Source organism: Armigeres subalbatus, chromosome 3, assembly GCF_024139115.2.
Source record: "Armigeres subalbatus isolate Guangzhou_Male chromosome 3, GZ_Asu_2, whole genome shotgun sequence".
NCBI classification, from domain to species: domain Eukaryota; kingdom Metazoa; phylum Arthropoda; class Insecta; order Diptera; family Culicidae; genus Armigeres; species Armigeres subalbatus.
In genome coordinates this window covers 11,484,023-11,509,698 of record NC_085141.1, presented here as the reverse complement: position 1 = coordinate 11,509,698, position 25,676 = coordinate 11,484,023, and the positions used below count along the sequence as shown (strand labels likewise).

At 41.3% G+C, this 25,676-nt stretch overlaps 1 protein-coding gene across 2 annotated transcripts; it reads left to right on the top strand.

Moving 5' to 3' along the window:
• Positions 1-4,748: 4,748 nt before the first annotated feature.
• On the top strand, positions 4,749-24,698 carry LOC134226922 (thioredoxin-related transmembrane protein 1-like). Of its 2 annotated transcripts, none has more exons than XM_062708036.1 (3): positions 4,749-5,285; positions 22,970-23,327; positions 23,393-24,698. In XM_062708036.1, exons 1-3 carry the CDS (start codon positions 5,131-5,133, stop codon positions 23,852-23,854), a joined length of 975 nt encoding a protein of 324 aa, XP_062564020.1. In that variant the 5' UTR covers positions 4,749-5,130; the 3' UTR covers positions 23,855-24,698. The 2 variants fall into 2 exon arrangements, with proteins under 2 accessions (XP_062564020.1, XP_062564021.1); XM_062708037.1 differs by having other exon boundaries at positions 4,753-5,285; positions 22,970-23,306.
• The last annotated feature ends 978 nt before the right edge of the window (positions 24,699-25,676 follow it).

Genomic DNA, 25,676 nt, shown 5'->3' with positions numbered 1-25,676 from the left:
GACAGCGACGACAGCGACAATCTTTATCTAGTAACTAAAATATCTTTTCTCTAGACACACACTACAAACTGTGAAAAAAGATTCTCCTTCGACCTGAAAATCACTTGATTTCGTCTCATCGAGACGTTTTTTGGGCCCGTTTTCGTTGTTTATGGTGAGGAACATCATTTTTCTACGAGTTTTTCTCTGAGCTAGCTTTGGAAGAAAAACGAAAATCGGGCATATTCTATGAAATTCCTTTTCCGTTTCATCACTTTTACCTCTCACTCACTTGTCGTGAGAATTATCACAGAACAAACATAAAAATTGTATGGCCACGGCGGGACTCGAACCCAGAGTATTAACAATAATAGCCATAGGGATGCGCTCACTATAGCCACACCACCACGCTATCTGCATGTAGGTATCAGGGGTGGCATTGCGCACCTCGACTCGAAACGAGCAAACCATGCAAGCGGTCATACGAAAGAGCTGTCTCGAGAGCTGTCCAATGAAAATAAACACTAAGGTATGGAAGGCACGTCAAATGATGGGTAAAGCGTACCATTGGTACTTCGCGTACCTGAAGGAATAAAATAGACCCCATCTCGCGGTCCTTAGCCTCTTACCCAGCAACTCCTATCCCTACCTCCCCGTGGTGCTGGCCGGGATACGAGCAACCTTAGGGAAGATCGGGTAACCAACCCCGGTGGGAACTATGGTCGTATGCTGACAGGGAAGGGGGGGTTTGCTCCTCTCCGGAGGTGCAAATCTTATTGAGCGTCTGTTCTCCATGTCAGGATCGGCTCACAACAGCGTCTGTTCTCCATGTTAGGGGCGGCTGATCATCGTCCGAGTGCCAGCGAGGGACTCTAAGTGAAACTGTGCACCATGGTCCACCGGAAATTTAGGGGGTTTGGTGTCAGCCCCTGCAAGCCAGCCAAAAACAAAACTCACGCAACGAACAATCAACAAGAGAGTACGGACCGGAACCACCGGCGAAGACCACTGCGACGAAAAGGGACTAGCGATTGGAAACTCGGTTCGTCGAACTGCAAATTTCTCAACTTCATCGGGAGCACACGCATACTCGCCGATGTGCTCAAGGACCGTGGATTCGGCATCGTAGCGCTGCAGGAGGTTTGTTGGAAGGGATCAATGGTGCGAACGTTTAGAGGTAATCATACCATCTACCAGAGCTGCGGCAACACACACGAGCTGGGAACAGCTTTCATAGTGATGATGATGATGATAAGGACGCATTCTACGCGCAGCTGGAACGTGAGTACGACAGCTGCCCAAGCCACGACGTCAAAATCATCATAGGAGATTTGAACGCTCAGGTTGGCCAAGAGGAGGAGTTTAGACCGACTATTGGAAAGTTCAGCGCTCACCGGCTGACGAACGAAAACGGCCTACGACTAATTGATTTCGCCGCCTCCAAGAATATGGCCATTCGTAGCACCTACTTCCAACACAGCCTCCCGTATCGGTACACCTGGAGATCACCACTGCAGACAGAATCACAAATCGACCACGTTCTGATTGATGGACGGCACTTCTCCGACATTATCGACGTCAGGACATATCGTGGCACTAACATCGACTCTGACCGCTATCTGGTGATGGTTAAACTGCGCCCAAAACTATCCGTCATCAACAATGTACGGTACCGACGACCGCCGCGGTACGACCTAGAGCGACTGAAGCAACCTGATGTCGCCACTGCATACGCGCAGCATCTCGAGGCAGCGTTGCCGGAAGAGGGTGACTTCGGTGGGCCCCTCTTGAGGACTGCTGGAATACCGTTAAAGCAGCCATTACCGACGCAGCGGAGAACAACGTCGGGTATATGGGAAGTCGACGGAACGATTGGTTCGACGAAGAGTGCAGACAGATTCTGGAGGAGAAGGACGCAGCGCCGGCGGTCGCGCTGCAGCAAAGTACCCGGCAGAACGTGGAACATTATAGACGGAAGCGGAGACAGCAGACCCGCCTGTTTCAGGAGAAGAAACGCCACCTGGAAGAAGCGGAGTGTGAGGAGATAGAACAGCTGTGCCGTTCTCAAGAAACACGCAAGTTCTATCAGAAGCTCAAAGCATCTCGCAAAGGCTTCGAGCCGAAATGTGCAGGGATAAGGATGGGAGCATCTTGACGGACGAACGTGTGGTGATCGAAAGGTGGAAACAGCACTACGAAAAAACATTTGAATGGCCTTGATGGCCACCCTTGAGGGAAGTTAAGGATGCCATCCAACAGCTAAAAACCAATAAAGCAGACGGTAAAGATGGCATCGGAGCTGAGCTCATCAAGATGGGCCCGGGCAAGCTAGCCACTTGCCTGCACAAACTGATAGTCAGAATCTGGGAAACTGAACAGCTACTGCCTCATCTATAAGAAAAGCGACAAGCTGGAGTGTGAGAACTTTCGAGCGAGCACCATCCTCAATGTCGCCTACAAAGTGATATCCCAGATCATCTTCCGACGTCTGTCGCCATTAGTGAATGAGTTCGTGAGAAGTTATCAAGCCAGTTTCATTGACAGTCGCTCGACAACGGACCAGATCTTTACTGTACGGCAAGTCCTTCAAAAATGTGAATACCATCAGGTCCCAACGCACCATCTGTACATTGATTTCAAAGCGGCATACGACAGTATAGACCGCGTAGAGCTATGGAATATTATGGACGAGAGCAGCTTACCTGGGAAGCTTACCAGACTGATCAAAGCAACGGTGGATGGTGTGCAAAACTGTGTGAAGATTTCGGGCGACCACTCCAGTTCGGATCGCGCCGCCGGGGACTAAGACAAGGTGATGGAATTTCGTGCCTGTTGTTCAACATTGCGCTAGAAGGTGTTATGCGGAGAGCCGGGGTACGATTTTCAACAGATCCAGTCAATTTATTTGTTTCGCGGATGACATGGACATTGTCGGCCAAACATTTGCAAAGGTGGCAGAAATGTACACCCACCTGAAATGTGAAGCAACAAAAAATGGACTGGTGGTGAATGCGTCAAAGACAAAGTACATGCTTGTGGGCGGAACTGAGCGCGACATGGCCCGCCTGAGAAGCAGTGTTACGAAATTACGGACTCCAGAAGAAACTGCGGTCAAAAAAGATTCGCCACCGCACCAAATGTGTCATGTACAAGACGCTAATAAGACCGGTTGTTCTCTTCGGACATGAAACATGGACAATGCTCGAGGAGCACTTGCAAGCACTCGGAGTATTCGAGAGACGGGTGCTTAGGACCATCTTTGGCGGTGTGCAAGAAGACGGTGTGTGTCGGCGAAGAATGAACCACGAGCTCGCCCAGCTCTACGGCGAACCCAGTATCCCAGAAGGTAGCTAAAGCCGGAAGGGTACGTTAGGCAGGACATGTTGCAAGAGTGCCGGACAGCAACCCTGCAAAGATGGTGTTCGCTTCTGATCCGGCAGGTACGAGACGGCGTGGAGCGCAGCGAGCGAGATGTGCAGACCAAGGTGCAAAACGACTTGGCGAGCGTGGGGCGTATTCGAGGATGGAGAGATGCGGCCTCGAACCGTGTATTGTTGGGTCAAATTGTTGATTCAGTGTCATCTGTTTAGATGTAGACTAAATAATTGAATGAATGAATGGATAATAAAATAGAAACAAAATAACCCATTCTTATATGTTTTTATTTCAATTTGGTAAACTTAAATTATAAATACGCATGTGAAATTGAAAGTGAATACAACTAGGTAGTTGTTTTGAGAGTATCTAATGTTGAGAGTTGCTTCTAATGTAACATACACTTTTTGTTTTGATAGGAGATTCAACAATTCTATACTTTCTACTGAAAATCGCTAAGTAATTTTCTTAATTTTACCGACGATTTTTTTTGTGTATGCCTTCAGTACCAAATTTTCAAAACGACTTACCTGCTTTTGTAAACAAAGATTCAAACGTCGATTTGACAAACAATCCCACGCAAACCAACACCGTCAATACATAGGTGAATGCTTCTGCTACCTGTTAGTGGTGTAGGTTTGTGTGAAGTTGTTATCAGATTCATCAAATCAACGTTTAAATATTTGTTTACAAAAGCAGATAAGTCGTTTTGAAAATTTGATATTGCCTTTAATATTGTCTGTTTCCTTGGTAACAAAACGCGCCGACCATTTTTTAGGCACTATCAAAATCGTCGCCAACATCTTTATTTTAAAATTATGTTAGTTTTATTAGAAAATAATGTCAATCTGCATTAAAAACTGGACTCAATTTTGGAAAATAATGTGATTATTGAGTATATAAAATTTTGTTCACAGTTGATTTGACAGATCTTATGGCCATTTCTGCTGGCGACGATTTTGGCGTCAATTTGTTTTGCGACGATTTCAAATCGTCGCGGCCGGTAAGGTGGGAAATTGATAATATTTAATTTTACTGATTTCTCTCTGAAGGAAAACAGCACGTTTCCCCTTAAGCATAACCCTCCTCAACGACCCCTCGTTTACAGCGGAACGATTTGAAAACGAAACAAAAGGAAAATGCGCTTCAAGAAATGGAGTCCTTTTTCTACGAGAGGACTGTTATCAACATTTAATTTGTTTATTTCATATACTAAACGATTTCTGTTTGTAAATTAATTCAATAAAACGTAAACATATTTAACAGCTTGAAATAATTGATTAATATAAGATTTTTTTTTAAAGAAATAGATTCTATAAATATATGTGTCAACTCTCTTTCTGTAAAGCGACTTCAGTTTCGCAAGGCCTTCACCAACCGTCACTTCGCGTACAAACAAAGCACATCAGTCGTCAGCAGAGGGAACAAAACAAAACGACGCCACATCAGTGCGGTGGCTGCAAAACAGTGGACGGCAGGAAAAAATCGTAAAATCTGCAAAAAAAGACAAAATCGGATTATTTTTTGACGTAATCATAGATAGAAAAAAAACCGCACACGCACATCATCCGAGAAAATAGTGATTCAGATACGCGATCGAGAGCAGAACTGAAAAACAGTGCGCGAAGTGTGCATCGCTGGTGACGGACAAAAAAACAAGAAAAAGAGTGCCAAGCAGCAGGAGTAAAATCGAAATTAAAAATTCCACGTTTTCTACCCGGTACGGATATTTATATTGGGTGGTAATCATTCGAAAGGTTACGGATTTTCGACAAGATGCAACTCGGACGGGCGCACTTAACAGCGCTCCTGGTGGTGCTCGGTGCCATCGGATGGATCCCGAATTCGGTCGAGGCTGTTAAGTCACAGGTGATCGAACTGAACGAGGGCAACTGGGATCGAATGCTGAACGAGGAATGGCTTGTGGAATTGTGAGTAATAAAGTGTGATAAGCGTTTTATTTTTATCTGGAGTAATTATGTCATGATCATTTTAATCCATTATATTTTATTGTTTATCAAGGAAAGTTTTAGTAGAAAATAACTATCAATTCACTAATTAACGAAGAGCCATTTCATGATTTTTATTACATATTTCAAAACTATGACCAGGGATTCCGATTTTTTTTGTGTGTCTTTATTAAGGAGACTTTCAGCCCGAGGTCCGATTTGTTTTATACCCTAATAGTTTCAGATCGGACCGAAAATCGAGCTCGGAGAGCTAACAAAAACAGTAGTACATAATATGTTTCCTGTAGATCGCAAACTTTTCCTTGATTTGGTACAAACCTTTATAATCAACAATGATTCAGCAGTTTAATAGAACATTGTTTGGTATGTAGCATAGTCACCAGAGCTCGTAGTTTTTAGTAAACGTAAATTGTGAAAAATCAATCTTTACAACAATATCGTTGCCGAAAAAACTTCTATCCTCAGAATCAGAGCATCGCGAATATAGTGATGCATGATATCAATGTGTTTGATCCGCGGGTTGTATCCTCCGTTCTAAGCAATAATAGCTTTGATCGTCAATCGCATTTCTACGAGAGTAGTAGGACATATGACTCCATCATAGAGCCTATTATAAAGTAGCTGACAGCGGCATTATGTGTAGGTATTCGGCATAGGCTTATGATAATGCTGCAGGCTGACCGGCATGTTACGTATAAAAATATAGCCACTGGTGACCTTGGTCCATCCGAATGTGAGCCCCAGTCCGGATCACAAGATGCGAGGATATTTGCATTTCCCGTATTGCTGTAGTTCAATTCGAAGGCTCATGTTTCACGAAGATACCGCAGAACGGGTTTGACTGCTTGTCATATCGTTTTCGGTTGTGAACCTGAGTTAGGTGATTCTTTCACAAATTACGTAACTCGAAATTTGATGATTTTTGACCCCCATCCTCTTCCTCGTAACACTTTATATGGAAGGTTTATTATTTTTTTGTAAGTATCGTAACGCTCAATTTAACCTTCTTCCTCCTCCTATAGCGTTACGTAATTTATAAACTGTCCTTTAGTGGTCTGGTCAGTATAATGATGTTAATATTAAACAACTTCGTTAAATTCAATCTTCTAAGCAAAAATATTATCTGACATTATTGTTGGGAACAAAATCCAATCATAGCAACCATAGATTAACAAGTTGCTAGGCTACTGAGCGCTATAACAAAATTTTTAAATTTTAATGCAATACATCAAAGCAATCTTAGAATCTAAGTAGGTTGCTAGGCAACGCGGTTGACGAAATTCAAATTGAACTTTAGGCATTCATTCGTAAAGTAAGCGTGATGGAGAACACGTGGAAATAAATTGAATTTGTAAACCGTCGAAACCGTTGTTCAGTGAAAAGTGGTGTTTATCCGAATTGCTAGCGTGGTCGTTAGTAAAAATAGCGGTGGTATATCGGACGCATTGGTCCTTCTCTCCTCCGGCAGGTGAGCCCCGGTGTATATTGCGCTGCGTTGCAATTTGTAACATTGGTCCTTCTCTCCCCCGGCAGGTGAGCCTAGACCTGTGCGCCGCCGCGCCACACCGCCGCCGCCGGTGGTTTTACACGCGCCGCCGCCGCCGACGATTTTGGGTCGGCGCGCCGCCGATCATAATTTGGCCACGCCGGTGACTAATCGCAATAAAAAAATCAATTAACTTAAGTCGAGTCGAGCCAAGCACGAGATTCAGTGTCTCGGCCTAATAATTGAGATCGAAATACGTATCTGTGAAGAAATACAGCGTGGTAGAGGTAATTGGAATAGTACTAAACTAGTCTTATGGAAGTCAAAATTCAATTTCAAATCTACCTCAAGCTATGGTGTCCCTAGGTCGGTGTAGTGACATACATTGTCTTGGTTAATAACAGGTTGGTTGATTACTTTGAGAGCTTGAATGAGCCTTTATTTAGTAAAATAATACATAAATTGTTAAACTGATCTTTGGAATGCGTTAAGCCAAGGCCTCATTTAGTCGAGCACCTAAACTTGTAGGTGACTCGCAAAATGGGTTTGTTGTGGAACCTAGATACATGCCCAAAGCGTCCCCATTCTTGAAGGATCTGGCATTGGTGCAGGAAAATTATTGCAGTTAAGAAATTTCAAGTCAAGTTGCACATTAGTTATTTTGACATTTTTTTTATTTATTTAAATCAACTTATTTAATCAGTTTTCTTTGTTTTAAGATTTGTGCTATTAGGATAGCTGGCTTATAAGGCAAACTGATTTAGCAAAATAATTAAATCCCAACTGTTAATGCTTTACCGATTTTTTTGTTCCGACTCCCGAGTAAGTAATTCATATTTTGAAATCCATTTCTGAACATAACTGACAAAACCACTTGCTGAGCATCAGCAAAGCAAATTTACTGAGCAAATATTACGAGCATAAGTTCATAACGCTACCCAGACGTAACCCAGAACTGGGGTGTTGTCGCCTCGCTGAATAGTATTTAATCAAATTATTTAGTTAAAACGTCAGGTATTTTCAGACATAACGAAATATTATTTAATTTTATTGTCTTTAAATTATTTAATACCGTATTATAAAAGCCTTATTGTGGAATTCCTGGAATTTCGGAGGATATTCGAAGAAGTATCGTTCAAACATTCATTTATGAATTCCTTCGAAAAATACTCCAGAAATTAGTTCGGAAATAAATCAAGAAATTTATTTGATAATTCCTTCAGATATTCCTGCGAAAAGTTCCTTTTAAAAAGCCTTAGAAGATTATTTTAGGAATTCTTCCTTTTTCTTGGGTATTCCTTCGGAGATTCCAAAATTTCTCCGAAAATTCCTCAAGAATTTTCATTACGGATTTCTTCAAAAAATCTTTTACGCATTTCTTTCGGAAATTGTTTAAGGAATGCTTTCGGATTTTGTTCCACGAATTCCTACAATCTCCTTCGGAGACTCCTTGAGGAATTCCTTTGGATGTTTCCTTAGCAATTCCTGTGAAAATTCCATTCGTTCTTTTAAGATTTTCTGCGGAATTTTGTTGAGAATTTCTTCGAAAATTTTTCCTTTTGAAATTGTTTCGGCATTTATTTCATGAATCGCTGGAAAAAGTTTTTATAGATATTCATAAGGAATTAATTCTAATTTTGTCTAAGGAATTTCTTCAGAACTTCTTTCAGCAACCCCTTTAAAAAATTCTTCGGGAATTCTTCCGGTACTTCCTGCAGAAATTTCTTCAAAAATGCCTTCATCTTGTCTTATGTCTTTGTTTGTTTGTTGTTTATTTTTTGATTTTTTTTTTTTCGGAAGTTCAATAAGTAACAACGTTGCAAACAATTTCATTTTCAATACATTTGAAAGCCTTTCCTGGAAGATCTACCGAAAAAAAAAACTGGAGAAATCTCCGAAGGAAATCTTGGAGGATTTACGAATAATCTTTTAAAGAAGTCCCTGAAGAAATATCTGAATGAATTCCGGGCGGATTTTTTTTTGTTATTTGAGAAATAAAATTCTGGAGGAATTCACAAATAAGTTTTTGGATGCGTTTTGAAGAAATTTGTATTGGGTTTAGTGCAGCAATTTTCAAATAAAATTTTGAAGGGATTCCCAAAAGAGAACCTGAATGGATTTTCGAAAATAATTCCTAAAGGAACTTCTAAAAGATTTTTTGAAGATAAAATACTTCCCTAAAGAATTCCTAAAGGAATTTCCAGAGGAATCGATAAAGGTATTTTTGAAGGATTTTATGATGAAATTTGCGAAGGAATTCTCAAAGGAAACCACGGAGAAAATCCTAATAGAATTTCAGAGAAAATGCCTACTGGTTTTTCTGATAAAATTCCTAGATTTCCAGGAATTCCTCCAGAGATTCCTTTGAAGATTCGTCCAGGAATTCCTAAGGAAATTGCCTCAAAAAGTTCTACAAAAACTCCTCCGTAAACGAATTCCAGAAAGTTCTTTGGAAATTCTTTCGGATATTTCTTAAAATTTACTTCGGGATTACGTCAGAATTTACTCCGCGTATTCCTTTGTTTAAAAAAACCTTAGGAAATTCGTTAAGGTTCATTCTTTTAGAAATTCCTTTGTAAATTTCTTAGGAAATTGCTTTAGGAATTGCTTCATAAAATCCTTTAGGAATTCTTCCTTCCGAAAATCATTCGCAAATTCCTTTTGAAATATCGACGGAAAATATTTTAGAATTCCTCCAGGAATTCATTTACAGATTCCTTCGGAAATATGTTTAGTCATTGAAAGTTTGCTTAGGAATTTCTTCGGAAATTAATACGGAGGATTATTTTAGGAATTCCTTTGGATTTTTTTTAGAAAAAAATACGTTGGAAATTTTATAGAAATTCCTCTAGGGCAGCGGTTCTCAACCTTTATTTTGTGAGGTACCCTTTCAAACTTTTGTATTAATTGAGGTACCCCCTTTTGAAAGTAGGCTTCAAGACTCTTGAAAGAATAATTCCGAGCCTCTTGAAAGGAGGCTTCCGAGTCTCTTGAAAGGGGGCTTCCGAGCCTCTTGAAAGGAGGCTTCCGAGCCTCTTGAAAGGAGGCTTCCGAGCCTCTTGAAAGAAGGCTTCCGAGCCTCTTGAAAGGAGGCTCCCGAGCCTCTTGAAAGGAGGCTCCCGAGCCTCTTGAAAGGAGGCTCCCGAGCCTCTTGAAAGGAGGCTCCCGAGCCTCTTGAAAGGAGGCTCCCGAGCCTCTTGAAAGGAGGCACCCGAGCCTCTTGAAAGGAGGCACCCGAGCCTCTTGAAAGGAGGCACCCGAGCCTCTTGAAAGGAGGCACCCGAGCCTCTTGAAAGGAGGCACCCGAGCCTCTTGAAAGGAGGCTTCCGACTCTCTTAAAACGAGGCATCCGGACCTCTTGCAAGGAGACACAGATCTCTTTAAAGGAAGCTTTCGAGCCTTTCAAAAGAAGGCTTCTGAACATCTATAAAGAAGGCATTCGTGCTGCTCTGAAGACGGCTTCCGTTAACTGTAGAAAGATGCTTCTGAACCTCTTGCAACGAAGCAACTGAAATTTTCTGAAAAAAAAAATCCTACATACCTCTCAAACGGAAGATTTCCAAAAAAATCACAATTATCAAAACTTTATCAATAAGCTCCGAGTAGAATTGGAATACGTCCGCCATTATGCATTTTTATCCGAGGTACCCCCTAGGGCCAGCGAAGGTACCCCCAGGGGTACATGTACCCCAGGTTGAGAACCGCTGCTCTAGGGGTTCCTTAGCAAGTTCTTTGACAACTTTTCCTGAAATTCCCATAGGAATACTTTCAGAACTACCTTAAACAATTCCTTGGGAATTTCTACGGGTAATCCTTTGAAAATTTTTTGGTAACTTTAAAAAGAAGTTCTTGGACATTTCCCTCAATAATTCCGTCACAACATTCTTCATTTCTTTTGCTTTTTACGGGAATCACTTCAGAAATTAATTCAAAGAAATTTCTTCGGAAATTGCTTTTGGGAACCATTCGAAAATTCTTCTAAAAATTCCCTAGAACATTTTTTCGAAATTTACTGAAAAGATTCTTTCTGATTTTTCTGCGGTAATTCCTTCGGTTCCCTAATGTAAACTATTTTTGAAATCGGTGCTTCCGGGCAACATTATAAAATACTTACACATATGATAAACAAGGCCTGCGTGCCCAAAACTTTGTTCCTTATGAAGAATAAACGAGTCTACATTAAGCAAGGTTTTTGTATTTTCTTGGTGTGATTTGTGGGAAATGAGTCGTTGGATCAATAGTGAATAATCTTACGCTAAGTTCTTTCGAAAATTTCTTCAAAAATTTTGCAAGAAATGTCTTTATAAACTCTTTTCGCTATTCTCTCGGAGAGTGCTTTCTGAACCCCTTCGAAGATTTTTTCCAGCAATTTCTTCGGAAATTGTTTTAGGAATTCTTTCGGAAACTATTTATACCCTTTCGGAAACTAATTTTCGAATGAAATCCTGAAAGAATATTCTACGGTTTTACCTGTGGTTTTACTAAAGGAATTTCCCAACGAGGACCTTAATGGTTTTTGAAAAAAATGCCTTCACGGAGTTTCCGCAGAATTTCTTATAGGGTTTTACAAAGGAATTTCTAATGAAACTTAGAAAAAAATTGTAGTTTCCTCCGGAAATCCCTTCAGGAACTCCACGAAGAACTTTTTTGGCATATTTTATCAACTTTTAAGTAAAATATCCAATTTGGTTGGTCATCGTGCCCAAGTCTTATTCAGCCAGAGCTCATTTTAGTTATGTTGATCATCTATTGAGATTTGTGCATACAAAATGCGAGGTGGGGAGTAAACTGTCCATTGTGATTGTCATTAGTGGACTCTATCGAGAATGCCCTTCCAGTATCTAAGGGTCACAGCAGATGAACAAGCACTGCAAATTCTCTAAATATACTAGATACGCAGCCGCTCAAACATTGCCCAATTGTATATGTAACTCAAAGAATAGTAATTTGGATTTTTTCTGAAATTTAGATATATTGAGAAGTAAATCGACTGGAGTTTATCAAAATCTTGAATTGGGAAAACTTTGGAAAAAATATCAACAAATTAGTCCTATGACACCGAAGTCTAATTCTCAATCTCAATACTGCTCAAGGGATACGAAAAGTGAAGCAAACATAAGTAACCACGCCGGGACAAAAGTAATCACTACGCCGCCGCCGCCGACTATATGACCGGCGCACAGGTCTAGGTGAGCCCCGGTGTATATTGCGCTGCGTTGCAATCTTGCAATTTGTAACATTGGTCCTTCGAAAATCAATTGCCAGTCTATATGGACAAACACCTGCGTAGAAGCGAAAGAGTTAACGCCGGTACAGTCCCGAAGCGTTTTGAAAATTTTTACGTCGAACTACCTGAATCGGTAGATAGAAGAATGTATCGTACACCACCCATGAATAACAACCAACCGCAACTTCAACAAGAACCTCTTCAAGCTGATCCTGTTCTTGGAAGTGGAGGTAAGCAAGTAGAGGGAACCGCAATCTCTGGAAGAAGTGGGCGAACATATGGGAGGAGTAAACACTCATCCTTAGAAAGTATGTCAACCAAACAAATCAGGGCCTTAGAATTAAGTCAGCAGTTAGAAGATGAGGAGCTTAGGGCATCCTTAGAGACAGACAGAATTCAGGCAGAAACGCAATTGCAAGAATTGGAGATAAGGAAAAATTTAGAATTGAAGAAACAGCAGAAACAGATTGAATATTTGAAGAAAAAGCGAGAACGGGTAATGCTAATGGAAGAGTTAAGATCCCATTCAAGTGTGTCGAGTCAATGGTCCAATACGAACAGTTCAACAAATCGAGTGAACGATTGGGTGGAAAGTGTAGTGATCGTGATCCCACTGGTCTGGATTTCGGTATACATACGTCTCCTTTGCCTAACTGGAATGAACAACCTACAATAAATCCCAACACAAGGAGTGACCTTCCACGTAATGCTGATGTCTCACCAGACATGACGGATGTACTTTCCCAAGCATTCAAAGCTCTACAAACTCGACATGTAAGAGAGCTGCCTGCGTTTAGTGGGAATATTATGGACTGGCCCGTTTTCGAAAACGAGTTTAAAACCACAACTGCCGAGTTTAAACTTAACAATCGCGATAATTTGCGTAGACTAAACAGTGCTTTGCAAGGAAAAGCGCGTAAAACTGTTGAAGCTTTATTATCATCAGCTGAAAACGTAGACCAAATTATGAAAATGCTGAAATCAAACTTTGGGCGCACGGAATGGGTTGTTGCGAACCGACTGGAGGTACTACGGAACCTGGATTACATCAAAGACGGGAACATTGAGTCGTTCAGATTTTTCTACAATACCGTAGTTGGTACTGCAGTAGCGCTGAGAAACGTCGGGGCAGACGCATATTTGATGAATCCTGAGCTAATAGCACATCTAGTCGAAAAACTTCCCAACTTTAGCAAACAAATGTGGATCCGATATAAGGCTGAACTGTTGAGGACAAACGAAATCGTTGACTTCCAGGCATTTTTGCGGTGGTTGGAGGAAGAAATGGACAACCAGTTAGCAAGCATAAATCCTGTATTTGCTGGGCGCAAGCAAATATCGACTACGAAGCAGAAAGCACCAGTTTTTTACGTCAATAACGAGAACGCAGAAACGAAGTGTCCCCTATGCAGCGCGACGGACCACAATTCTTTGGCAAAGTGTGAAAAATTCCGCAAACTCTCAGTGCAACAGCGTCGGTCTACGGCTAGAATTTGTAAAGTTTGCTATGTCTGTCTGAAGGCAGACCACAATCGTCAGAAATGCACATCGAATAAGACGTGTTCGGTATGTAGCAAGAATCATCACGAGTTGGTACACTCGGATGATATTCCAAAGCAATCAACTCGCAAAGCGAGCATCGAATCTGAATCAGCTGAAAACCTATGCCACCTGACTGCAAGAAGTTCAAACACCTTGCTTCGCGTAGGCAAAGTTCGAATCCGAAGCGGTAGTGGAATACTCGAAATTTTCGCACTATTCGATGAGGGGTCATCCAGTTCAATGATTGACGCATCCCTGGCTGATGTGATGAACCTGTCTGGTCCGGTAAGTCCAGTCTGGGAGCTGCGGATAGAGTCAAAACGAGTGTCAAAGAATCTCCAAAGTAAGCTGTCAAAAAGTATCCATCGCATCGAGAGAAGTTTTGTGCATTTTGAGCGCAGACGAGAGAGTACACGTATAAATCAACTCATACTAAATATAGCTCATTTTGAACAAATTTCAATGTTATGGCGTTAATTTAAATATATCGGCGGATTCAACATAAGTGGAGGGTATGAATCAATTTAACATTCGTCACGTCAATTTATACGATGCGGTAAATTGACGAAATCTTTGTAATTAATTTTATAAAGATTAACATAATGATAATTCAACGTGAGAAAATCGTAACGTGTACAGTGAACACTGAGAGGAAATTTGAGAGTTTCAAGCAAAATATCTTGAAAATTGGATTCGATCGAGTCCGCAGCTCCCAGAGTCCAGTTACCTATCGTTGGACGAACGGAATCACTCACAGAGATGAAGACTCGATGATACTTTCGCTACAAATATCAGGGCCGTCTGAGCAATCCAAGTGGCATCAGCTTAACAATGTGCGTACCATCAAAGGAATTAATCTGCCGAAAGTGAATTTGGACATGGAACAAATACGGGGCCTGTATCCGCTGTTAGATGAAGGCAAGCTGGAAGCTATTCAAGGTGCTGTTCCGAGGATGTTAATTGGATCTAACAATCAGGGTGGCCACTCACCCGGGAATCCGGGAAAACCGGGAAAAACCCGGGAATTTGAAATCACCGGGAAAAACCGGGAAAACCCCGGGAATTTGTTGAAGTCGCAGGCATTTTTTTCAAATTTTTAAAATTTATAATCCAAAAGTACCTAGGGGAACGGTTCGGTACTTCATCTCATAGCTCCCATGTCCATCCCATCAAAAACAAAGCAATGAAAAGGTATTTGATTTCTTATTTAATTTTGTGATTTTTTTCAGCAGTGAGCACGCATGTTAGCAAAAAGAAGCGACAAAATTGGTGCTGTATTTCTCTGTTTTGCGATGAGATGAATATATGTTCAGTGAGATGGAAAATGGAACAGTTCCCCTATATGTTAATTTTATGATATAGCTGATCTGATTATAACTTTAAAACACTTGAATTCTTGAATTCAAGGCTGTATATTTGAAATGAATTATGAGAAATACTCGAAAAAAGCATCTACAAACCAGAACAGATTTGCGATTTGGGCGTAGCTAATTTTATAAACAAACCTTGGAAGGCAAACAATGTTGTCCTACATTTCGTGCAAAAAGTTCTGCTCTTTGTTTTTGCACCATCTAAACGATTATATATTCTTAATTCATTCAGTGTAACTATTGTCGGCGTAGCACCAACTTAGAATTCGGAAGTCCGGACTTCCGAACCGAACTTTCTTCCGAAGTTTTATCTGTCAAACTAATGGATGCGTTGTTTAGCGCATCTTTAGGGGAATCCAGCGCACTACTTCCGAAGTTGGGAAAGTTGCCTGTATCTGGAGAAAAATCCAACTTCGGTATAAAAAGCGGTATAAATTTATTCCGGATAGACAATAATAGAGAGATATTTGAATATCAAAAAGGTCAAACCAATATGTCAAATAGAAGCACGCCAGAGCCGCAGGAGCGCTGGAGTATTTTCACTCTAAAGCGAGCATTTTCTGAGAAATTAACGATATGTATCCGACAGAATAAGCTTTCTCTATCAGATATGGGAATTAGTTTCAGGGGAAACGTTTGCACAGAATCAAATCGCAAATCAGTCCCGAAACAATGCTTTGATTAAGTAAATATTGATTTGATTAAATGTTTAGTATTATAATTCCCCCACTTAATTGTATCTTGACAGATACGTATTTCGACCTCAAATGTAAGGCCGTCTTCAGTGTCTCGTACTTGACTCGACTTGAGTATTAACTCGTCTCATATAATTTATTTTTATTTATATACTTATTTATTTATTTATTTTTATATATTTTATTATATTGTGGTGTATTCAATGTTATATAATAATAAATTTTTTGGGAATGAATCAGCTATAAAATTGATAGTGGAAGACCAGAGTATAGGGCTAACCGTGATTAAGCAAAACATTTAAAGATACTGGTGATGATGTAATGATTCGTAAATCAGAACAAAAATATCCCAGGACTTTGAAGAGTACGCAATTACGGGGAAAACCCCAATATCTCTGGCCATACTACAAATTATGCTAGTTTTATATCCAAATAACAAAAATGCAAAATAGCAAAATCAAGTTCATTCAAGTGAATCTACATCATGCAAAGGGAGCAACAGCTGTACTTTGTAAGAGATTTGCTGAGAGCAAACTGGATATCGCGTTAATTCAGGAGCCATGGACGAACAATAGCAGAATATTGGGAATTCCTACAAATACTTCTAAAGTATTTTACAAAACAGGACAGCAACCTCCCAGGGCTGCAATTTTGGTGAATGGAAGAACAAAAGTGCTTCCAATTACAGAGTTTATTGAACGAGATATTGTTGCGGTTATGATGGAGGTACCGACAATTCAAGGAAAAACGGAAATATTTGTCGCCTCAGCATACTTTCCGGGAGATGCTTACGATGTGCCTCCACCAGAAGTAGCTGCTTTTATTTCATATTGCAGGAAGCAAAATAAAGCTTTCATTATCGGTTGTGACGCAAACGCTCATCACACTATTTGGGCTAGTTCGGATATCAACAAAAGAGGTGAAAACCTGTTCGACTATATTGCAAAAAATGATGTAGATATATGTAACAGGGGGAACAAACCCCCTTTTCAAATGCCATCAGGCAAGAAGTTCTTGATTTAACCTTGTGTAGTCATACACTTTCGGAAAAAATCAAAAATTGGCATGTATCAGAAGAAATATCTCTATCTGATCACATGCACATATTATTTGAATATGAGGCTGGAAATCTACTCATAGAAACCAAAAGAGATCCCAGGAAAACTAACAGGCGGAAAACTTGAGCACCTCTATAAATACTAGTCATGGATTTGAAAACCGTTCTAAGCAACTATCTTGCTTGATACTGAAAGCTTTTCAAGTCAGCTGCGCTGCTAAATAACGTTCTTCAAATAGAGACGTATCTTGGTGGAATACTAATTTACAAAAGTTGCGGAAAAACCCCGGAAACTCTTTAACCGGGCTAAACGTACACAACAGTGGGAACAATACAAAGAATCCCTCACTTCCTACAATAGAGAAATTCGACGATCTAACAAGATAAATTGGAGGTACACTTGTGAAAACATTGAAAGTACTCCAGTAGCTGCTAGATTGCAGAAAGTCCTTGCTAAAGATCACACAAATGGTCTTGGGACTATTAAAAAAGATGACGGGTCTTTTACCAAGACAACTTATGAAACATTAGAAGTAATGATGCAAACACACTTCCCGTGTTCTATCATCAATTCACATGAGGACCAGAATGCATCTGTTATGCAAACTGGTGTTAATGAAGCCAGGCGAGATATTCAACAAACGAATAAAGTCACTGGGATGAATTGCACCAGGAGCAATGCTGGCATTCTGGCCAATGAAATGTTCACTGAACAGAAAGTTGAATGGGCGATTGATTCACTTGAACCCTTCAAATCTCCAGGTAGGGATGGAATTTTTCCTGTACTACTACAGAAGGGAAAAGCAATCTTAACACCCGTTCTGACTAAGATGTTCCAATCGAGCTTAATATTAGGCTATATTCCGACTGCATGGCGGGGAGTGCGTGTCACATTTATCCCAAAAGCTAATAAGAAGGATAAATCATCCCCAAAATCCTTCAGACCAATTAGCTTATCGTCCATTATACTAAAAATAATGGAAAAACTAATAGATGAGCACATAAAATCATCTTATTTAACGAATACTCCTCTGAGCAAAAATCAGTTTGCATATCAGGAGGGTAAATCTTCAGTAACAGCGCTTCACAAGTTAGTTACAAAGTTGGAAAGATCTTTTGCAGCAAAAGAAATTTCACTTGCAGCGTTCCTCGACATTGAAGGAGCATTCGATAACACATCTCACAGTTCAATGAAGAATGCTATGTTGAAACGAGGTTTCGATGTATGCATTGTTGACTGGATTGGCGAGATGTTATCAAAACGAGAAATATCGGCAAACCTTGGAAGCTCATCAATTAGTGTGAGAGCAGTAAAAGGTGTCCTCATGGAGGCGTACTATCACCTCTATTGTGGTCTTTAATCGTTGACGATCTTCTCAAACAACTGGAGGCTCGAGGCTTCGAGATAATTGGCTTCGCAGATGATATAGTTATATTGGTGAGAGGAAAATATGACTGTGTTATTTGTAATAGAATGCAAATTGCCCTAAATTTCATCACATTATGGTGTGAAAACGAAGGATTAAACATAAACCCTTCAAAGGCCACACTAGTGGCGTTTACAAGGAGAAGAAATTATTCTTTACCTACATTAAAACTGAAAGGAGCAGATTTGAAACTTTCAAACTCAGTCAAGCATCTTGGCGTTCGACTTGACAGTAAGCTGAATTGGAACTTACATCTTGAAGAAGCATTAAGCAAAGCTACAAATGCTTTATGGATAAGTAAGGCGACGTTCGGTAAAAAGTGGGGACTTAAGCCAAAAATGATTCAATGGATTTATACGGCGATTGTGAAACCCAGAATATCATATGCCGCATTAGTATGGTGGCCAAAAACAAAAGAAAGGGTGGTACAGAAGAAGTTGGGAAAACTTCAAAGATTAGCTACTCTTTCAATAACTGGTGCGATAAGAAGCACGCCGAACACAGCACTAGACGCTTTGCTCCACGTGCTACCATTGGATCAATTTATTCAATTAGAAGCAGAGAAGAGTGCTTTGAAGATCAAAAGAGATTCAAACCTCTTCGAAGGTGACCTAACAGGACATCTTAGTATTCTAAACAAAATAAGGGGCCATCCACAAAGTACGTCACGCTCCTAGGAGGGAGGGGGGGTTCCGAGCAGCGTGACGACTCATACAAAAATTTTGGAGTTTTGATACAAAAAGTGTGACGAAGGGGGGAGGGGGGGTTGAAAATCGCCAATTTTTGCGTGACGTACTTTATGGATCTTCCCTAAGTATCAACTCACTGATCACAAACAACGATGATTGGATGAGAAGAAGATACAACTTTTATCGATGTTTTGATGTAATTAATCTTGAGCGAAGCACATGGACAAATGGTGGACCAAATCTTCGTTCAGGATCGATTGTGTTTTACACCGATGGTTCAAAACTGAACAATCAAGTTGGAGCAGGCGTGACTGGCCCAGGGACGAATATTTCGATTCCCATGGGAAAGTGGCCATCTGTTTTCCAAGCTGAAGTTCAGGCTATTCTTGAATGCTCTAATTTATGCATACGTCGAAATTACAGGCATTCAAATATTTGCATAATGTCTGATAGTCAAGCAGCATTGAATGCTCTGAAATCAGCAAGATGCACATCTAAACTCGTTTGGGAATGTGTTCAGTCACTCCAAACCTTGGGTAGTCGTAACAAAGTGAACCTATATTGGGTTCCTGGTCATTGTAGCATTGAAGGCAATGAACAAGCTGATATGCTGGCAAGACTTGGTTCATCTCGACAATTCATAGGTCCAGAACCTTTTTGTGGTGTATCTGCGTGTTCTCTTAGAATGGAACTGAAATCTTGGGAACATTCAAAAATAGAGGACATTTGGAAGAACACCTTGATTGCGAGGCAGTCTAAACGTTTCATCACACCAAACGTATTTATCACTCGCAAAATCTTAGATCTTTCAAAAAGATCTTAACACATATACAGGTCTTGTAACAGGCCATTGCCTGAGCCGTTATCACTTGAAGCTGCTAGGAGAACTTCAAGATGATGTGTGTCGCTTCTGCGGTATACATGTGGAAGACTCGGAACATCTGTTATGCCATTGTCCGGCAATTTTAGAAAAGATTACAGTTCTTCAACAGGGGGCTGATAGAACCCTCTGAAGTTTGGAGAACAAGTCCCAATTTGGTAGTGCGATTCATCAGAACCATAATACCGTATTGGGAAGACGCTGGTAGTCAAGGTGATGCAATTGCTCTACATAGCAATGATGCGTCAACTTGACAAAGCTATATGAAATGGGGCATATATCACAATAGATCTAACAAATGGTCGCAGTGATTAAAATACCCAACAGGGAAAAAAAAAACTCGTCTTATGACAAGTGAAGACAGCTCAAAATAATTTTCTTATTATAATTTCATTAGAATTTCTTTAATTATGTATTTTCTTGTAAGTTTTCACCAACATTTAGCTTTTTTGGAATTTGGTAATGACTTACGGTAATGCTAGGTCTTCAATCGCTATTAAAAGTTTTATTACTTTTTTTCAAACTCCTGTTTGTTCAAAAAAGTCTTACGAGCTTTCAATAATTTTCTTTAATTTTATCAGCAAACCTTACTGCTTTTACAATAAATATTCTGATAACAATCAAGACTGCTTCCATATTTTTAGGAAGTTTTATGAAGTCTATTCGAATTTTTGGAATTCCTTGGGAGCCTCCTGCATTTACACAGATTTCCAGTTACCAATAAAGTCTTAGCTTGCCTTTTACAGCAAAAGACTATTAGATCGAACAGGCTGTTGGTGCTGTTAGACGTGGTTCGACTTTCAATGCGAGGAAGTAGAGAAAACATTAAACATATGAACATACTTTAGGTATTTTTTTAACGGCTCATCAATGAACCATTTTGTATATTTAAATATTTTCCATTTTCGTGCAATACAGGCACAACTCGAAATCTGAGAATCTTCAGAAACAACGTTAAAAATTTTCAATCAAAAAAAAAACTTCAATGTTTTTGTGAATATTTCGAATTCCATGAATATTTTTGCATGTGTAAATACATTGGGATTACTTTTATGTGTTCCAATAAGAAAAACTTGAAAAAGGCAATCAATTTGAGGTATACACTTTTTTTTAAAAAAATCGTCAAATTTCAAAATAAGCAACTGTTTTCTGCAAATCAAAATGTCAAAAAATAAGTATTTTGAGATGTGGCAGTATTGCACGTAACCGTTGTGTGCCCTTTTCATTATTTTCTTGCTACATAGTTTCTAGAGCTCTCCTGGTAGTTGGTCAATCCCAAGGGGCTTTGTTGTTCTTCAGCCGGCCAATCTCCTCTTGGATTTCCTGGAGATCCGGAGCCGGTAAAATTATGTCCAGCGCATGTTCTCCCAGGTCCATCACCATACCACCATCTTCGTCTGTCACATCGCTATTCAGGTGTTCTTCGTAGTGCTGTAGCCACCTTTGGATCACCTCACGCTCGTTCGTAAGAAGGTTCCCGTTTCTGTCCTTACACATATCGGGCTGTGGCACGTGGCCCTTACGTGAACGGTTCAACTTCTCATAGAACTTTCGTGTGTTATTAGCGCGGTACAGTTGCTCCGTCTCTTCACGGTCTCGATCTTCCTGCTGACGCTTTTTCCTCCGGAAAATCGAGTTTTGTCTGTTCCGCGTCTGTTTATATCGTGCCTCGTTCGCCCTCGTGCGGTGTTGCAGCAATCTCGCCCATGCTGCGTTCTTCTCTTCTACTAACTGCTCACATTCGCCGTCATACCAGTCGTTTCTCTGATCCGGGGGCACCGTGCCAAGTGCAGCGGTTACGGTGCTATCAATGGCGGATCGAATATTTCTCCAGCCATCTTCAAGAGACGCTGCGCCTAGCTGCTCTTCCGTTGGAAGTGCCACTTCCAGCTGCTGCGCGTATTCTTGGGCTAGTCTACCGTCTTGTAGCCGCCCAATGCCGCGGCGTCCGACTTCGACGCGTGTTGTACACCGTCGAGAGTTTTGAGCGCAGGCATACTGCAACGAGGTAGTGGTCGGATTCAATATTCGCACTGCGGTAAGTGCGGTCGTTCGTGATGTCGGAGAAGAATTTACCGTCGATTAGAACGTGGTCGATTTGGTTTTCCGTTTCTTGGTTAGGTAATCTCCATGTGGCCTTGTGGATATTTTTGCGGGGAAAGAAAGTACTTCGGACTACAATTCCGAGGGAGGCTGCGAAGTTTATGCATCGTTGGCCGTTGTCATTCGATACGGTGTGCAGACTATCCGGTCCGATGACCGGTCTATACATTTCCTCCCTTCCTACCTGTGCGTTCATGTCACCGATGACGATTTTGACGTCCCGCAGTGGGCATCCATCGTATGACTGCTCCAGCTGTGCATAGAACGCTTCTTTCTCGTCGTCGGGTCTCCCTTCGTGTGGGCAGTGCACGTTGATGATGCTATAGTTGAAGAAACGGCCTTTAATCCTCAGCTTGCACATCCTTGCGTTGATTGGCTGCCACCCAATCACGCGTTGGCGCATCTTTCCCAGCACTATGAAGTCGGTTCCCAGCTCGTTGGTGGTGCCACAGCTTTGGTAGAAGGTAGCCGCCTGATGCCCGCTTTTCCACACTTTCTGTCCTGTCCAGCAGATTTCCTGCAGCGCTACGACATCGAAGTTGCGGGGATGTAATTCATCGTAGATTATCCTATCGCAACCTGCGAAGCCTAGCGACTTGCAGTTCCATGTTCCAAGATTCCAATCGTGATCCTTTATTCGTCGCCTAGGTCTTTGCCGATTATATCGAGTCGCATTATCTCTTATATTGTTCGTAATTATTGGTTTTCCAGGCGGCTTATTGGGCCTGCGCAAACCTCCTGTCTCGTCGGAGGGCCGTCGTGTCAGGGCTGTTTAGCGTCCCACCTAACACCAGGACTTGGGCTTGTGCGCTTTGAGAGGCACACGGTCGCTTTAGCGGAGCCTACTTGCGGATACATGCAGCTTTTTATAGAGGTTTAACAGGGCCCTGTCAAACCCCACCACATCCTAGGCAGGCGCCACAACTCGCAGATGGCCTGGGGAGGGATCGTCAAGCCCTTGGACATAATCCCTGCTGCCACCAACTGATTGATCTGCTACAGATTTTGAAGCGAACAGTTCTTTAAAGATAATTTTAAATATGTGTACCACTGCAGATGATGCATCTCACATGTCCGGTTTATCCAATTTACGACATACACTTGCACTTATACACTTTTATTTTCCATAACTTGCCCTCTCACCTCTTATATTTTGTTCATCGTTTTAGCTATGCCCCCTGGTGCCCAGCCTGTAAAAATCTTGCCCCAGTTTGGGATGATCTTTCCACCTGGTCCGACGATTTGAACATCAAGACAGCCAAAGTCGATGTGACAACTTCGCCCGGCTTGAGCGGACGCTTCTTCGTAACGGCCCTCCCTACCATATTCCACGTCTTGAACGGGGAGTTCCGCCAGTACAAGGGTCCGCGTGATTTGAACTCGCTGATGACCTTCATCGAGGAAAAGAAATGGCAACAGCTCGAACCGGTATCGGCATGGAGCAAACCTGACTCCCTTCAGATGTCGCTGGTCTCGCAATTCTTCAAGTTGTCGCACTTTTTGAAAGTAAGTAAAGCCTATTTTAAGGTGAGTTCGGGATGGGATAGCAACTTGAAACGACTAACAATCATTATTCCATTCTTACACGACAGGAGGTCAACACTATGCTCTCGAAAGAATATGGTCTTCCAGTATGGGGATCATATGCTCTGTTTGCCATCGGAACCATCCTGCTCGGTGCCATCCTCGGTTTGATTTTGGTTTGTGTTATCGACTTCATGTTCCCACCGAAATCCGCTCAACGCAAAAGCTTCTCGGAACACAAGAAGAACCTGCAACACGAGAAGGTAGCTGAAGAGATCAAGGGCGACGAATTGGAAGACGAAGATGAGCAAGGCGTCCAAGATGAGGCTGAGGAAGAAGACGAAACTTCAGAAGGGGAGAAAAACTCCGGTTCCGACTCCGAGGAAGACAGCGAGCCAAAGGAGGACGAGAAGAAGGAAGAAGAATCCGCTCCGGTAGCCCCACCAAGTCCAAAGGAAGACGATAAAACCAAGAACTCGAATGCTGGAAGTCCAGATGTACGAAAACGTAAACCCCGAAAGGCTGATTAGAGACAGCCGAATCATTATCTCGACAAACGCCCAGGACAAGAAAGGAAAGACTTAGAAATACGAAAGTAAAACAACTGCACAGAAGAGTTGTCCCCTTCAACAAGAAAGATAAGGTGTTTCAAAAACATCCCAAAAGCATCATCCACACGAACATACACACACACATGAACACGGACACAGTTGAAAGATTTTCACAAATACACTTGAAACCAACATCAGCAAAAAAAGAGCATTTATGTAGGTCAGAACAAATATATTCTTTTCTCCTTCTTTTTGTGTGATAACTCTAGCACTAACCAAATGATAATTCCGTTCGTTTCGTTCCAAAAATGTTCGTATCAATTCGTTGATATCTGTTTGATATATTATATTCTCAACTTTTGCTTATTTCATTACTTTAAGTCCGCTACTTCGAGTCGCGCATTTCTATTTGATATTTACTTATACTAAATAAATTTAACAAAGGAAAAAAACGAAAATATTTTTCGATCGTGTGTTGTAAGTTTAACTAAGCATTAATTATTTGCGCATTCGGTTTGTCGAATGTTGAGTCATAAGAGAGAGCAAAAATATTCATAGCGAGAGACGTGTTGCTTGCGGCATAATCGCTATTAATCTATTGTAATCGCTACAAACCATTTTACTAACATAAGTGTTAGTTGTAAGAGTATGTATATCTATTGAATAATGAAACAAGTGCAGATCGATGGTATGCTAAAGCAGGAAACAGCAGCAGTGTAGCACCCATCGTCCCCAGCTGATGCCGATTGGAGCTGGTTTGTAGTTGATGGTTGAGTTCAAAGTCGGAAATAAAAAGTTTCTTTTTCGTCCGTTTTCGACAAAATGAGTTGGCTTCTTTGTAGAGTAGAAATGTCCTCGAAAAATCACAAAAGGAATACGAACAAAAGGCGTTTTATCCATGTTATTTAAACGAGCAAGCCGATCGTAAAATAAAGGTTCCCCATTAGGGGCTGTCCATAAACCACGTTGACAGTTAAGAAAATTATTTTGAGCTTTTTAGTGGAATGTCTTTACTACCGTCATACGCATATTTGTCCCATGTTTGCTAAGATTTCCTATGTACATGGGACAATTATGCGTAGAACGGCAGTTTACTTGTCATAAGACTAGTTTGTACAATCCCATTGAATTCCACCACTTAATTGTATCTTGACAGATACGTATTTCGACCTCAACAGTAAGGCCGTCTTCAGTGTCTCGTACTTGACTCGACTCAAGTACGAAGTCGAGTCAAGTACGAGACACTGAAGACGGCCTTACTGTTGAGGTCGAAATACGTATCTGTCAAGATACAATTAAGTGGTGGAATTCAATGGGATTGTACAAACTCGTCTTATGACAAGGGCACGTTGACAGTTTGAGGGGGGAGGGGAAGTATGTCGATTGTCAACGGTCCATACAAATTTTTGAAAATTTATATGAGCAAATGTCCACACTAGAGCTCCATAATCGTCGCCCTTTGCACCACTCGGGATGTACAGGATTCATCAGTAGAGTGAGGAATAATCGTCGGTCTTGGGCGGTCCTCCAGTTTCCCTGAACGTTACTCGTCAGGCGTATGAACTTTAAGCTGTGTTGAGGAGTAGAACCAACCCTAAACTACAACCCTGATGTCACCACTCCGTAGCAGCAGAGCAAAGGCCGTCCCCGTCCATGTGTCGCCGTATCAGAGCAAACGATCGACGTTGGCAAGGCAAGTTGTAGCTAATTCCCATTAATTTGACGACGGCATCACAGCAATTGTTAAATACGATCGCCGTGCGGACTGTCCACCGCCAACTCGGGTGGCTAGACATCGCAG